At 42.4% G+C, this 12,685-nt stretch overlaps 1 protein-coding gene across 9 annotated transcripts in view; it reads left to right on the plus strand.

Annotated features, from left to right (window-relative positions):
- Nucleotides 1–12,685, plus strand: part of PAXIP1 (PAX interacting protein 1) — a 59,641-nt gene that overhangs the window by 24,256 nt on the left and 22,700 nt on the right. For 7 of the 9 annotated variants that reach the window (XM_054237522.2, XM_054237520.2, XM_054237523.2 and 4 more), the window contains 3 exons: nt 3,553–4,188; nt 10,709–11,384; nt 11,866–11,960. In XM_054237522.2, coding sequence (XP_054093497.2) covers nt 3,553–4,188; nt 10,709–11,384; nt 11,866–11,960 — 1,407 coding nt within the window. The remainder of the gene's footprint in view (nt 1–3,552; nt 4,189–10,708; nt 11,385–11,865; nt 11,961–12,685) is intronic. The other 2 variants (XM_078343376.1, XM_078343377.1) reach the window with 1 other exon arrangement.

Raw genomic sequence — 12,685 nt, forward strand, 5'->3', positions numbered from 1 at the left:
CTTGATCACTGTAGGACTTAGCATTCCCTCAACCATTTCCTCCCCACTAGCTTTTGTAACAGATAAAGTAAGGCTGTCATACATTTCCAAAACTTGAGGGAGTAGTAACAATTCTTTAGTGTCACTGAGTTGCTTTCAGGTAAGATCACAGGACCAAAAAGAGACAGATGGGACTTTGTCCTCATGTCTGCCTGTTGTCTTTAAGAAACAGTGTTTCATTCCTGTTGGTTCATGGTTGGCCATGCACCCTTCTCTGCCTGGTGTTCCCCGCTTCACCTCGCCTCTACCTTGGTTCTTCCTCACCCTCGAAGCCTGAGAAGCACTAGTCTATAAAATGAACTGAAGAAACTGTATATTCTGGCATAGTCTATTTATAAAGCCAAAGTGGTTTTAAGCTGATGTAAATTATAGTTAGCTATTATATTCTTGGTTCCTTGATTACATCTGTGGCTTATGTAAGTAAATAAAAACAATATTTGAAAAATTAAATCCCTTTAAAAAGACTGAATTTTCATCATTCCCTTAAATTATTGTATTTTGTAATCTATTCAGACATAAATTTGTAAACCTAATAGTGGTGAATTTAAATAGTTTCTTCTAATTTATAAATTATATGAGTGTTAGAGACCAGCTGACTATACACAAAAATAACACTTCTTTTTAAAGGAAATGTTTGTTTTTGTTTTTTTAATGAGCACATAGCCAAAGCTTGTGCACATGGCATAATAAAACTACCTTTCACACTACTGAAGTTTAAAAGTTTCAAACCGAGAAGAATGAAAGAATTTATAACTTAAAGCCAACAGAAACAGGGTATGGTTATTAGTTGCTGGGGAGAGGGGACATGGTTGACTCTCAAGGTCCTTGGCGCTTAGTGAGTTAGAGGTTTTGAGGATACAAAGCTTAGAATAATGTAGCTGATAAATTGGCTCAGGCAAAGGCATCTAAACATTGCTTTGCTCTGAAATCATCTTTGTTGAAACAGTTACTGTCTTTCAGTTATAAAAACTGCCTGTCTTGTGAAAAGTGAGAGAAAACTTGAGTGAAATATAGTAAGGCTACCTAAATGTTTTACTTAGATTTCCATAGGAGATAGTCAAGTTACTTCTGAAAAGTGAAATGCCAGCATTCTGTCCAAACTAGGAGCTCAAGAGCCTACTGTATCCCAGCCTTTTATATATCTAAAATTTTCAGTGACTCCTCTTCATGGTAATAGTTTTCGTGTGTGTGTGTGTGTGTGTGTGTGTGTGTGTTGGTATTTGTTAAAACAGAATAAAAATAAGTTTCTTCATATTTTATTATTTCAGCAAATATCTTTTTACCTGGGAAAAGTAATATGTAAACCATATTACATATAATAAGCAGATATTTTTATATTCAATAATTAGTTCATAAGTATTTTGCTGTGTACCTGGACTTTATATTTTCCTAAAATAACTCTGAGGACCTTCTGGGATGGGTAGTTCAGAAATTGAAAATCTCTAGTAGAAATTTATCATCTGGGGAAATATTTATAAAATTTTATGCTTTTAAATGTTTAAGAACAACATGTTTTAGGATAAGGAAATTAAACATATTATTATGAAAGGTATAGGTAAATTGATTTACATCTTACATAGCTGTTGGAAGTGTAATTAGTATAGCCTGTTTTGGGAGGGGGGTGTAATTATATCTATGAAGCCTTAAATCTGTATTACTTTTCAAACCTCAACATCAAAACCTAGGAATTTGTCATGAAATGTAACTCCAGTTTTTCCTAGTAGTGAAACACTGGAAATAACTATGAGGCTAACACTGGGGGAGCCTTTGAGACTTCTGGGGAGATATGAAGAGGGCCTGATGGTGAGGCGAATCATAGTTCATTTTGCTGCTATGATGATTATGGTGGTTTAGAAAGTCTTTATCAATTTGAGATTCATGAGCGAAGTCAAGGAGAAGCAAGGTTTGTAAAAGGTTGCCAGTTACCGAAACTGGGTAACAAGTACAAGGGAACTACACTAGTAGTATTATTATTTTTATTATTACACTAGTCTCTAATTTGGTCTGTGTTTGAAAACGTACATTAAAAAGTTAAAGACGAATATGAAAGTGTACATATTGTCATAGGAGGAGGCTGGTCCCAATATAGTAAGTGAAAAAGGAACATCGTAAAGTATTTGTTCACTGTGACTATGTTTTTTCCCTTTGCCCTTTTAATATATGTGCGTATATATTTATGACAAACATAGTTTAAGCTATACCCTAAAAATGTTCATCGTGGTCCTCTCTAGTCAGTGTGATTATGATTACATCCATTTTCCTTTGCTTAGCTTCTTATTCATGGGTATCTCCCTTGACTAGGTTTTTCTTGTATTTTAAAAAGGTTTCAGAAAGAACAGCCTCACAAAAACAGGTTAAGTCACTGAGCAGTGTGCACAGCTCACTCTTTGCAAGGATCTGCGTCTCCTGGGTGAACAATGCTTCCCTATCCCATATGACTCTTATTCCACCCATAAATTGCAAGTGCTGCCTTGGGGCTCTGCAGCAGGATGTGGAGTTTAGGGCCCTGATTCTGTGTTTGCTGGAGAATTGCTGTTATGTGTAGGCTTTTGAAACAAAGCCACATTTACAAATTCATTATGTTAAAGTTGCTTTATTGTTGTATTACTCTTAGTTAGCAGTTTTTACATATTTTTCTCTTTCTTTGTTATTCCTTCTCCTGGGCCCTGCATATTCTGTGTCCTTTACCAGAGGGGTAAAGCTTGCCATGCATACATCCTACTCCAGGCATGTATATTTTCCTCTGGGCTGTATTTTCTGCTTTCTCGCGCAAATTGTCATCATTCCTGCCCCGCCAAAGCTCACCTTTCAACGGGGCTTTCGGGGTGTCCTCCAGCTTACGTTGTCGAGATCCCCTGCCAGTCCGTCACCACATGATTCAGCACTGGTTTTACACTGTGTTTGCATTTCGTATTTAATTTCTCTTTAGAACCAAATTGTGAGGCTTGGTAGGTCAGAGACTTATGGCATTCTTTGTGTCTCCATCCCTTAGTGCTACTTGGCCTATAGCATGAGCCCCATAAATACCGGATCATGAATAGAGCTGTTGTGTGCAAGTCAGCCACGCTCCACCAGTGCACGTGGTACATTGGCGGCACTCTGCCACGCGTTTACTTTACTTAACCGTCATGGAAAATTAGATTTCTAAATATTATCCATCCATAAAAACTTAGATAGCAGTTATTCATTTCATAATTTTCCGCAGGATTACAAGGTCTTCTTTTGTACTTAAAATATCATTTTAGAAAGTTAATTTTAACCCAAGTCTTTTAAGACTCCTACTACAGGCGTGAGACCTTACTACGATCACTGCTGTATGTATGGTTCGCTTGAACTTTTGCTTCATGTCCACCGTCTAAAAGATCAAACTTTCCTTATGTTTAAAATGGCAGTAGTAGTTGCTCAACATTTCCACTGCATTTCTCTCCCGAGTTTTTTTCTAAAACGCATAATTCTAGGAAATGTGATGAAATGTACAGCTTTGTTTTGTGTGTGTTTCTGCTTTCCTCACAGGAGAAATACGAATGTGCTTCAAAGCGAGCAAGTATTAAAATCGTGACTCCTGACTGGGTTCTGGATTGCGTATCAGAGAAAACCAAAAAGGACGAAGCATCTTATCATCCTCGTCTGATTATATATGAAGAGGAGGAAGAGGAAGAGGAAGAGGAGGAGGAAGTAGAAAATGAGGAACAAGATTCTCAGAACGAGGGTAGTACAGATGAGAAGTCAAGCCCTGCCAGCTCTCAAGAAGGGTCTCCTTCAGGGGACCAGCAGTTTTCACCCAAGTCCAACACCGTCAAATCTAAAGGGGAACTGATGTTTGATGACTCTTCAGATTCATCCCCGGAAAAGCAAGAGAGAAACTTAAACTGGACCCCAGCTGAAGTCCCACAATTAGCTTCAGCAAAACGCAGGCTGCCTCAGGGAAAGGAGCCTGGGTTGATTAACTTGTGTGCCAATGTCCCACCCGTTCCAGGTAACATTTTGCCCCCTGAGGTCCGGGCCAATTTAATGGCTTCTGGACAAAATCTGCAAAGTTCTGAAAGATCAGAAATGATAGCTACCTGGAGCCCAGCTGTACGGACGTTGAGGAATATTACTAATAATGCTGACATTCAGCAGATGAACCGGCCATCAAATGTAGCACATGTAAGTCACTCTTTCAAAAGAAAAATTGCAATATTGGATTTTAGAATTGGGTTTCACAGTCTGTTTCAGTGTAGTTTGTTGGTTGTGTTTTTTCAGACCAAATAACTTAAAAGCAGTATTTGTGTGAGAACCTATTTTACTGTCGTGTATGTATATGTGTGTATATATATATTTCAGAGTCATAAGGGCTACTGAAAGAGGGCAATCGCTCGCATTTAAGTGGAAGATTGAACACAGCTGAGTAGAACCAGGATGTCTGTGATGGAGTTCTGTCCCTTGAAGGGTTTTCACTTTTACTTAGTTTAAAATCAGCAATGGCAGCAAAGAGATTAGTGAAGTTTGCAGCTGTACCTGAGTGGTTTATTATGAACTTCACGGTAGTAATACACAGATAGCACAAATTCATGATTTGTTGAAGAAGCCTTGATGTCAGGTTGCAGTTTATAGTATGGAGCTTATTGATACAGAGTGGATCTTAAAAGTTTTTTTTTTTTATGCTTCAGCCTTCCAGAGTGCTGGGATTACAGGTGTGAGCCACTGCACATGGCCTTAAAAGTTTTAAATAGATATTTTTCTATTTAAGACAGAAAGAAGGTAGTTGAGGTGGTACATTGGCCACTGTTTGCATTTTTCTGGGCACTGGAGATAAAATGGTGAGTAAGGACCAATTTAGGTAGAGAAGACATACAGTAATTGAAGAAATATGAACAAAAGGACTGTTGATGGTGAAAGGTGTTTTGGAGAAAATAATCAGAGTCCCGTAACAGCAGGTGAAGGGAAGGAGGTGGTTTTAGATGAGATGGTCAGAAGGACCTTGGGCAGGAGGTGAATGACAAGGAGAAGCCATGGGAAGAACTGAGGGCACGGTTCCCAGGCAAAAGGAAGACTCAAACATGGGCATGAATTTGCTGAGTTCTAAGAAAAGAAAGTTAATGAAATTTGAACTTTGTAGGTGAATGTGTTCTAGGAAGAATTTCAAAGGGGCCTTGCCATATAGGGCCATTGTGAGGAGTGGACACTAAATGGACTTTGAGTTGGGGTGAGATACACTCTGATAGGTATTGTGTAAACAATGCATCGTAGAGGGATAAGAGTGAAGCAGAGAGGCCCCTTAAGGGGATATAGAGGTGATGTTTGAGAGAGAAAAAAATGAAGGGGAGAGTCCAGCTTTCTGGCTTGAGAATGTGAAAGAAGATGATGCCATTTCAGAGATAAAGGACACTGGGAAAGTGGCAGGTTTTAAGAATGTAAGTTTCTTTTCAGATGTGTTGGGTTGGAGGTATCTGATACATGCAGGGGAGCTGTCTGCTAAGTGGTGGAACCAGAGGAAACTGACTGATGCTGTGGAGGCAGATGTGAGGATGTGTAGTAGGTGGGGCAGAGCAAGAGGAGGGTCTGGGGCCAGGCTCTGAGGAGCCCCACCATTGAGAGCCAGATGGGCTATTCCATCTGATGATGACGCCCGGTCTGCCGTTTCACCTTGTTCTGGACACTTTCACTTCATATTTTTGTTTTCTGAATAACAGCTCAAATGTCCCAGAAAAATGGCTCTGTAGCACATAGGGACAGCCTGGAGCGGGATCCAGTATGCTCCACATCCACTTTCAGTGGAAAGGCTTGGTATTTCTCAAGTGGGGACATTCAGTATGGCCTGGGTAGAAGGTGATGTTGAAAATCAGCATTTTACTGGGCATGATAATAGCAGTGGTGTCAAAAGCGTTTAGAGTTGCTGTGGTAAAATCTTTGTCTCATCTCCCTTCCACCTAAACAACGGGTGTTAGTAGTACACAGTTCTTGGGATGATTGCAGCGGTTTGCTGGCATCCAGAGTAAGAGAGAGGCAAACATGCCCTTTACATGGTAGACAGCAGACAGTTAAGATGGCGGGGGGTTAGACAGTTAAGGTGAGAAGAGAGAGAAGGTCATTGGGTTTGAGGAGGTTAGATTTTCAAGTAGTTGATTCCTAGAAAAGGGAAGATAGTCTTGCTGGACATGGTTAAGACTCAGTTTAGGTTGGTGACCATAGCTTAGGATATTAACAAGAGGGAATAAAATGGAATCTAGCCTAGAGAGAAGGCAAGGGGGATTGAAGTGCAGTGAAGACAGGACAGTCCCAATGGTCAGAGTCACTGGCAGCCTGGCAGGACGGAGTTTGGTGGGAGCTTGGTATATTTGAATTGCCATTTTGGAGTCACAATAGTTTTAGGTGATGAAAGACATAATCCAGTAACTGACAGGCCACATTCTACCCAGACACATTTTAGTTTGGCCCAAATAATTTTTTTAAATTTATTTGCCCAAATCACACGATTCTTTGTACACATTGGATTTCTGGTTTAAGAGGTGAATGACCTGATAAAATGCCGAGCTGGCCTTCCTCAAGTCCTGGGTAGCTACAGTACCTTGCAGCTGAGCAGCAGCTGCCCATTAGAGAGGAGCTCCCGGATGTGCTTCCATGCCCACAGCTCCATGCTGCCTTGTTGGGTCCTGGAGGTCAACAAGCCTGCGACTGGCCATGGGTCTTGGGTAGTTGGGAACGTGTGGCTGAGGAAGTGGGGAGAAAGCCGCCAAGGTGAGGAGCTCCAAGAGCTGAAGGCCAGGGCTTGTCCAGATGGGTGCCCATGTGAATGTGGAGGTCAGCTGAGTTTAGGGAGGAGCTGGATGCACAGAAGGAGCAGCTCCAGCATCGCCCAGTGCTGAGGGTGCCAGCCCTGGTCCCCATGCATTCGTGTCCAGGAAGGTGGGTGGGATAAAGCCACAGGGTACAGTGTCAGCCACAGAGCAGCAAAGTGACAGTCCCACAGTGTTCCTGGAAAGCCAGAGGGCGTCATGACAAGTAGAAAGTAAAGGCCATAAAGAATGATAGGCTGGAGGCAAAGAGGATTCTAGCAATTTTGACCTAACACATGTGAAGAGTGATGATAATGCTGAGTTGGAGGAATTGAGAAAGTGACCAGTCCAGGCAGGAAGACTGGGATCCCGCCGTAGACCTGTCCTGTCAGCAGTGGGATATGCAGGACATGGACCATAAAAAATCTCTCATAGGGCTGGTGTGCGAAACCATGGATGAAGCCTCTGGCACCTCGAGAAATATTACTTCCTTTCTTTAGATGAGAAATTATGGGCAGAAGTCACCCATTTGAAACAGGAAATGTTCTTTGCTCTTCATTTATTCGTGGCGTCAAAAAGTGTTGATCAGTTACTCCTGGTTAGTTACTACTTATTTCTGTTTTATATGTTTTGGTTGTTTTTTTGACCAAAGAGTCTCACTCTGTCACCCAGGCTGGAGTGCAGTGGCACAGTCTCTGCTCGCTGCAACCTCCACCTCCTGGGCTTAGGTGTTTCCCTGCCGCAGCCTTCTGAGTAGCTGTGATTCAGGTGCCCATCACCACACCCAGCTAATTTGTGTTTATTTTTATTGGAGATGGGGTTTTGACATGTTGGCCAGGCTGGTCTCGAACTCCTGACCTCAGGTGATCATCTGCCTCGGTCTCCCAAAGTGCTGGGATTACAGGTGTGAGCCACTGCACCTGGCTTTACTTCGTTTTTCCAATAAAATGGATGTTGGTTTAAATACAAAGTACCTTACGTTTGTATTTGGATATAGAGACAAAATAATTTACTTTGAAATGGAAGTAATTGACTGCAGTAGGGAGTTTGGGCACATCTCTGCATTGGAGACAGATTCGGTATACTCAGCTGTGTGCTCTAGTGGTGGAAAACTGAGACACCTCCATCCATTTCTAGTGAGTGAATGGATCTGATCACTAGTGAGAAGAATTGCAGAGATTTTTCTGAGAGACTTTGAGCAATGCAAGAGAACATAAGGACGTTTTACTGCTAGACGTGAAGAAAATGACTTTTTGAAACTTTAGAAATATGAGACAGATGTAGTTAACATCAGATTCTGGGAGGTGGGCTGTAACTTACCGTCAAACTCCTCTTTATATTGCAAATGTATACTGGTTAGAAGCCATGTGGTGTGTAGCATGATGCTTTCTATATTGTGGCATGCAGTAACTCAGTATTAATGTCATGTAAAGGAGAATTTTGACAGTTGAATGGAAAAATTTAAACTGGACATTTATTCAGAATTGTTTGTAGTATAGCACAATTATTGTAATTGAGCAATTTAAGATTCTTTTTCGTGCGTTCTCCAGGGCTTACATGTATTCAGCCAGAAGCAGGTCAGATGGTTGACAAAGTGGTCACCTGAATGTGGTAGGGGTTTTGGGCAGCATCTCGATGGCTGGCCTTGCAGATGCCTCCTTTCCAGCCTACACCTCTCGCCACATCAAGTGGAGAAGCCTCCAGGCCAATGGCCGTCTTCATTCCTAGCTGGCAGTGTCGTCCTGAATCTCCATCTGTTCTTCTCCCCTAATGGGCTGGGTCAGCAGTGGGCAAGGACCTGTCTTAACTGAAGCCTGTAGTAGAAATAGCTGTACTTTGCCTCTTGTACTACCCAGGCCTCCCTGAGCCCTCTGACATCAGATGGAGCACCTTCTGCAGGCGGCAGACCCTGCTGAGTCCTCTTGGCCAATCTGAAAAGTCGGGGCCTCTGGCCTCTGTCCTGTCCTGACGTCTGCTGCTGTATTTGTCTAGGTCCTTTGCTCCTTCCTGAGCTCCCTTCCACCTGGGGTTGGAAGGTGCAGAGAGGCAGGGAGCAGTAGGTGGCAAATGACTGGTTCAGCCCCGTCCACGTGCAGATGGGTGTTTATTTCCTTACCGTCCCTCAGAGTTCCATGGGCTATTTACATATGAGGGAGAAAAAGTAATACGTGTACAAAATTTAAAAATTTAAATTATACCAAAGGACAGTGAAAAGTTCAACTCCCAGCCACCTCCCATCCCTCATTGCCGTTCACCTGCTCAGGAGGCAGCCACTATCTGCAGCAGTTTGTCGTGTAGGGTTCATGGCTGGTGCCCACTAGGCAGGCAGATGCCCTACACACCCACGCTTCCCTAGAAGGTTCACACAGCACCAGATGCTGCTGGGCTCCACGTGTGGCATGTGGTGGGGTGAATTTTCCCCTCTTCTTTTCTGGATTTTTTAAACTACTTTTAAATACAGAGATGAAACAGTTATCTTATTATTTTGTTTAAAAGAGATTTTTCTGCTTAGAGCTCCACTCAGATGTCTCTGAAGTCTTGAATCTCCTTAATAGAGATACCTCATACAGAAGGTAGTTTTTAAAGATGGGTGTGCCGAAGCTCTTGATTTTGACTTATTTCAGTTCTAAACTCAATTATTTATCACTAAATCCAAAATCTGTTACCCTTGTGGGTCATATAGCCTTTGCATTTTGGCATCTGTGTAAGTGAAACATATATGTTAGAATGTTTGAGATTTTGGTATAGTTCTGATATGTGTTAAAATAGAATTCCTAGAATTTTATTTAAATGCTTTTAATAGGGTTAAAAGTTGTATGGGTTGAGTTTAGTAAAATTTATTTTTACTGATTTCCATGGCCGTAAGAAGTTGGTTTCAGATTTTTGTTACTTGAGCATGTTGAACAGAATTCATTGTGTAACATGTCTCTTTTGTTTTATTCAGCACCCTGTAGCGTATTAAAAAAGTAACTTGCTCTGCTTGGTGGGTATCGGCTGGTCACCATCCTTCTCCTACTCCTCAGCATATGCAGAACTGTCAGCTTATTCCCTGTCATTGTGAAGCAGAAAGAAATAGAAGAGAAATAGTCTGGCTTGACTATTGAATTATTTTTTTCTAGCTTGAAATATTTTTGTCCCACATGAAGAACTCAGTCATTTTTGAGGAAGCATCATTTCCCAGCTCCGATGATGAGTTCTTAGTTGGGGGAATGTCACCATTTAAACAGCGCTGGTGGTATCTGAGCTGGCCTCCTTTTCTGTAGTGTGCCAGTGCACGGAGCAAGTTGACAGTGGAGCGAAGGGCTCTGGGAGTCACAGCTTGGGTCATGGCTGCTTTCCTCTGGAAGGTGATTCACTGAGAACCTTTCTTTACTAGACTCTGGGCCATAGGACAGGAGGAAATGGGAAGTGGCAGCTGTGGCAAGAAGGTTTGAGGCGAGGCTGAGCCCGATGACCAAATGCCTTCACCACCTGTCATTCCCTAGTGCATTCCTAGGCCAGGAGAAGGCCTGCAGAGCTGACGGGAGGCCGATGGGCAGTGGAGAAGTGTGGCAGCACAGCCCAGGGAGCGCCTAGGCTCAGCCTCCAGGTGCGCACAGGACTCACACGCCCTGCTCTGGCAAACCCTGTGTCATTGTCACTTTAATTTGTTAGCTTATTCCATTTTACTGATGTAGTTTCATATTTTGATGGTCTCTATGTATGAATTTACTTTGTGATATTGGTGTTACAAAATAAATATAAAAGCAAATGCAGTATCGTTTTTGAAGTTTCCAATCATTTGCTGTGTCTGCTTGGTTGAATATTATGAATAAATCTGTAGGATATGCTATTATTCTCTTGACTAAGAAACTGTCATTCGTCCATTTCAGGAACTGTTGATCATGTTTGACCTAACTTTTGTTTTGTAGATCTTACAGACTCTTTCAGCACCTACGAAAAATTTGGAACAGCAGGTGAATCACAGCCAGCAGGGCCATACAAATGCCAGTGCAGTGCTGTTCAGCCAAGTGAAAGTGACTCCGGAGACACACATGTTACAGCAGCCGCCGCAGCACCCGGTTTTACACCTTCAGCCCCAGCAGATAATGCAGCTCCAGCAGCAGCAGCAGCAGCTTTCTCAGCACCCTTACCCCCAGCAGCCGCCACACCCATTTTCACAGCAGCAGCAGCAGCAGCAGCAGCAGCAGCAAACCCATCAGCATCAGTTTTCGCAGCAACAGCTACAGTTTCCACAGCAACAGTTGCATCCTCCGCAGCAGTTGCATCGCCCTCAGCAGCAGCTCCAGTCCTTTCAGCAGCAGCATGCCCTGCAGCAGCAGTTCCATCAGCTGCAGCAGCAGCAGCTCGCCCAGCTCCAGCAGCAGCAGCAGATTCAGCAGCAGCAGCTCCAGCGCATGCAGCAGCAGCAGCAGCAGCAGCAGCAGATGCAAAGTCAGACCATGCCACACTTGAGTCAAACGTCACAGGCACTGCAGCATCAGGTTCCATCTCAGCAGCCTTCACAGCAGCAGCAGCAGCAGCAGCCACCACCGCCACCACCACCTCAGCATCATCAGCTTTTTGGACATGATCCAGCAGTGGAGAGTTAGTAATGGAGATTTTTTTTTCCTCCTAAAAGTCTTGTACCCGCATAAATGCTTTGAGAGTGTTTGAGTGTTGGGTAAGGATTCATATCAAAACAATTATTACAAGATGGAGAATGTGAGCCTCATACCTGACTAAGAATATAGTTATCACAGGATGATTATGCTTTCCTTTATACTTTGGGACATCGTATGCTGAAGTGAATATTGGGTCCCATAGAACATCTGGGTTGCCCCAGGGACACATTTGGGTATTTAATGGCCAGGCATAATTTATTTTGCTTTTAGTTTTTAATGTTTGTTTGATGCAGACAGTTAACTAGTATAATTGTAGCAGTATTCCCCATGCACTCTGATTACTGGCAGATACATGGTAAAGACTGGTGAACATAACAGATTCACATTGTAAGGTGCCACTTTTTAACTTGTGCAAGCACATTTATCAGGTTTAATTTTCTTTTTCTTACATAATTTTATTCTAGTTCCAGAAGAAGCCTTCTTATTGGGATGTGTGTTTGCAATTGCGGATTATCCAGAGCAGATGTCTGATAAGCAACTGCTGGCCACATGGAAAAGGGTAAGATTGTGCCTGGAGGAAGGATGACTTTGTGTCTGAAGATGCTTCTTTCTTACGTAGACGTAACTATGTTCACTAGACTGCATTCGCTGAGCTGCGCCTACATGTGTTCTGATGCGTGACAGGCATTTTGATTAACATTCTCTGACCTCAGGCACAGTGCTTTTCTGGGCATCAGTTTTCTCAGCTGTTAGATGAAGATGGTGGACATTTTTTTTTTCCAGCTTGGAAATTCCGAGAGGTACTAATTATTTGTATATAATTGGGATGATGGAAATAAGTTCGGGTTTTTGGTGTCCTGGGAGAAGGACCATTAATTTGTATGCATCTCAGTCATTTCTCTTTCTCCAAAGGTAACTGTTAGGAATCCCGGAATCTCTAGAACCTCAAAGTCTTTTAGCCCAAATGTGAAACTAGTTCATTTATCTATTTATTATCTTGCATGGTGGCCTTTAAAGAAAAGACATGCTTTTTCTTTCTTGCATTCCACAGAATAATACTGAGTCAAAAAAACATTTTTTTTTTAATAAAAACTGAGTTTAAATATGCCTCTAATACATTTTTAATGTGCTTCACCATAAACATCCCTAGTGCTTAAATCCCTGCTATATGCCAAGCCTGCAAGACCTAGGGAAGGTATGTGAAATCGCAGAGACAAAGAAAGCCAAAGAGCTGTGGGAGACGCAGGTTGGCAGGTGCAGGCCGTTGTGAGAGCCTGAGAAGGA

This window comes from Callithrix jacchus, chromosome 11, assembly GCF_049354715.1.
Source record: "Callithrix jacchus isolate 240 chromosome 11, calJac240_pri, whole genome shotgun sequence".
NCBI classification, from domain to species: domain Eukaryota; kingdom Metazoa; phylum Chordata; class Mammalia; order Primates; family Cebidae; genus Callithrix; species Callithrix jacchus.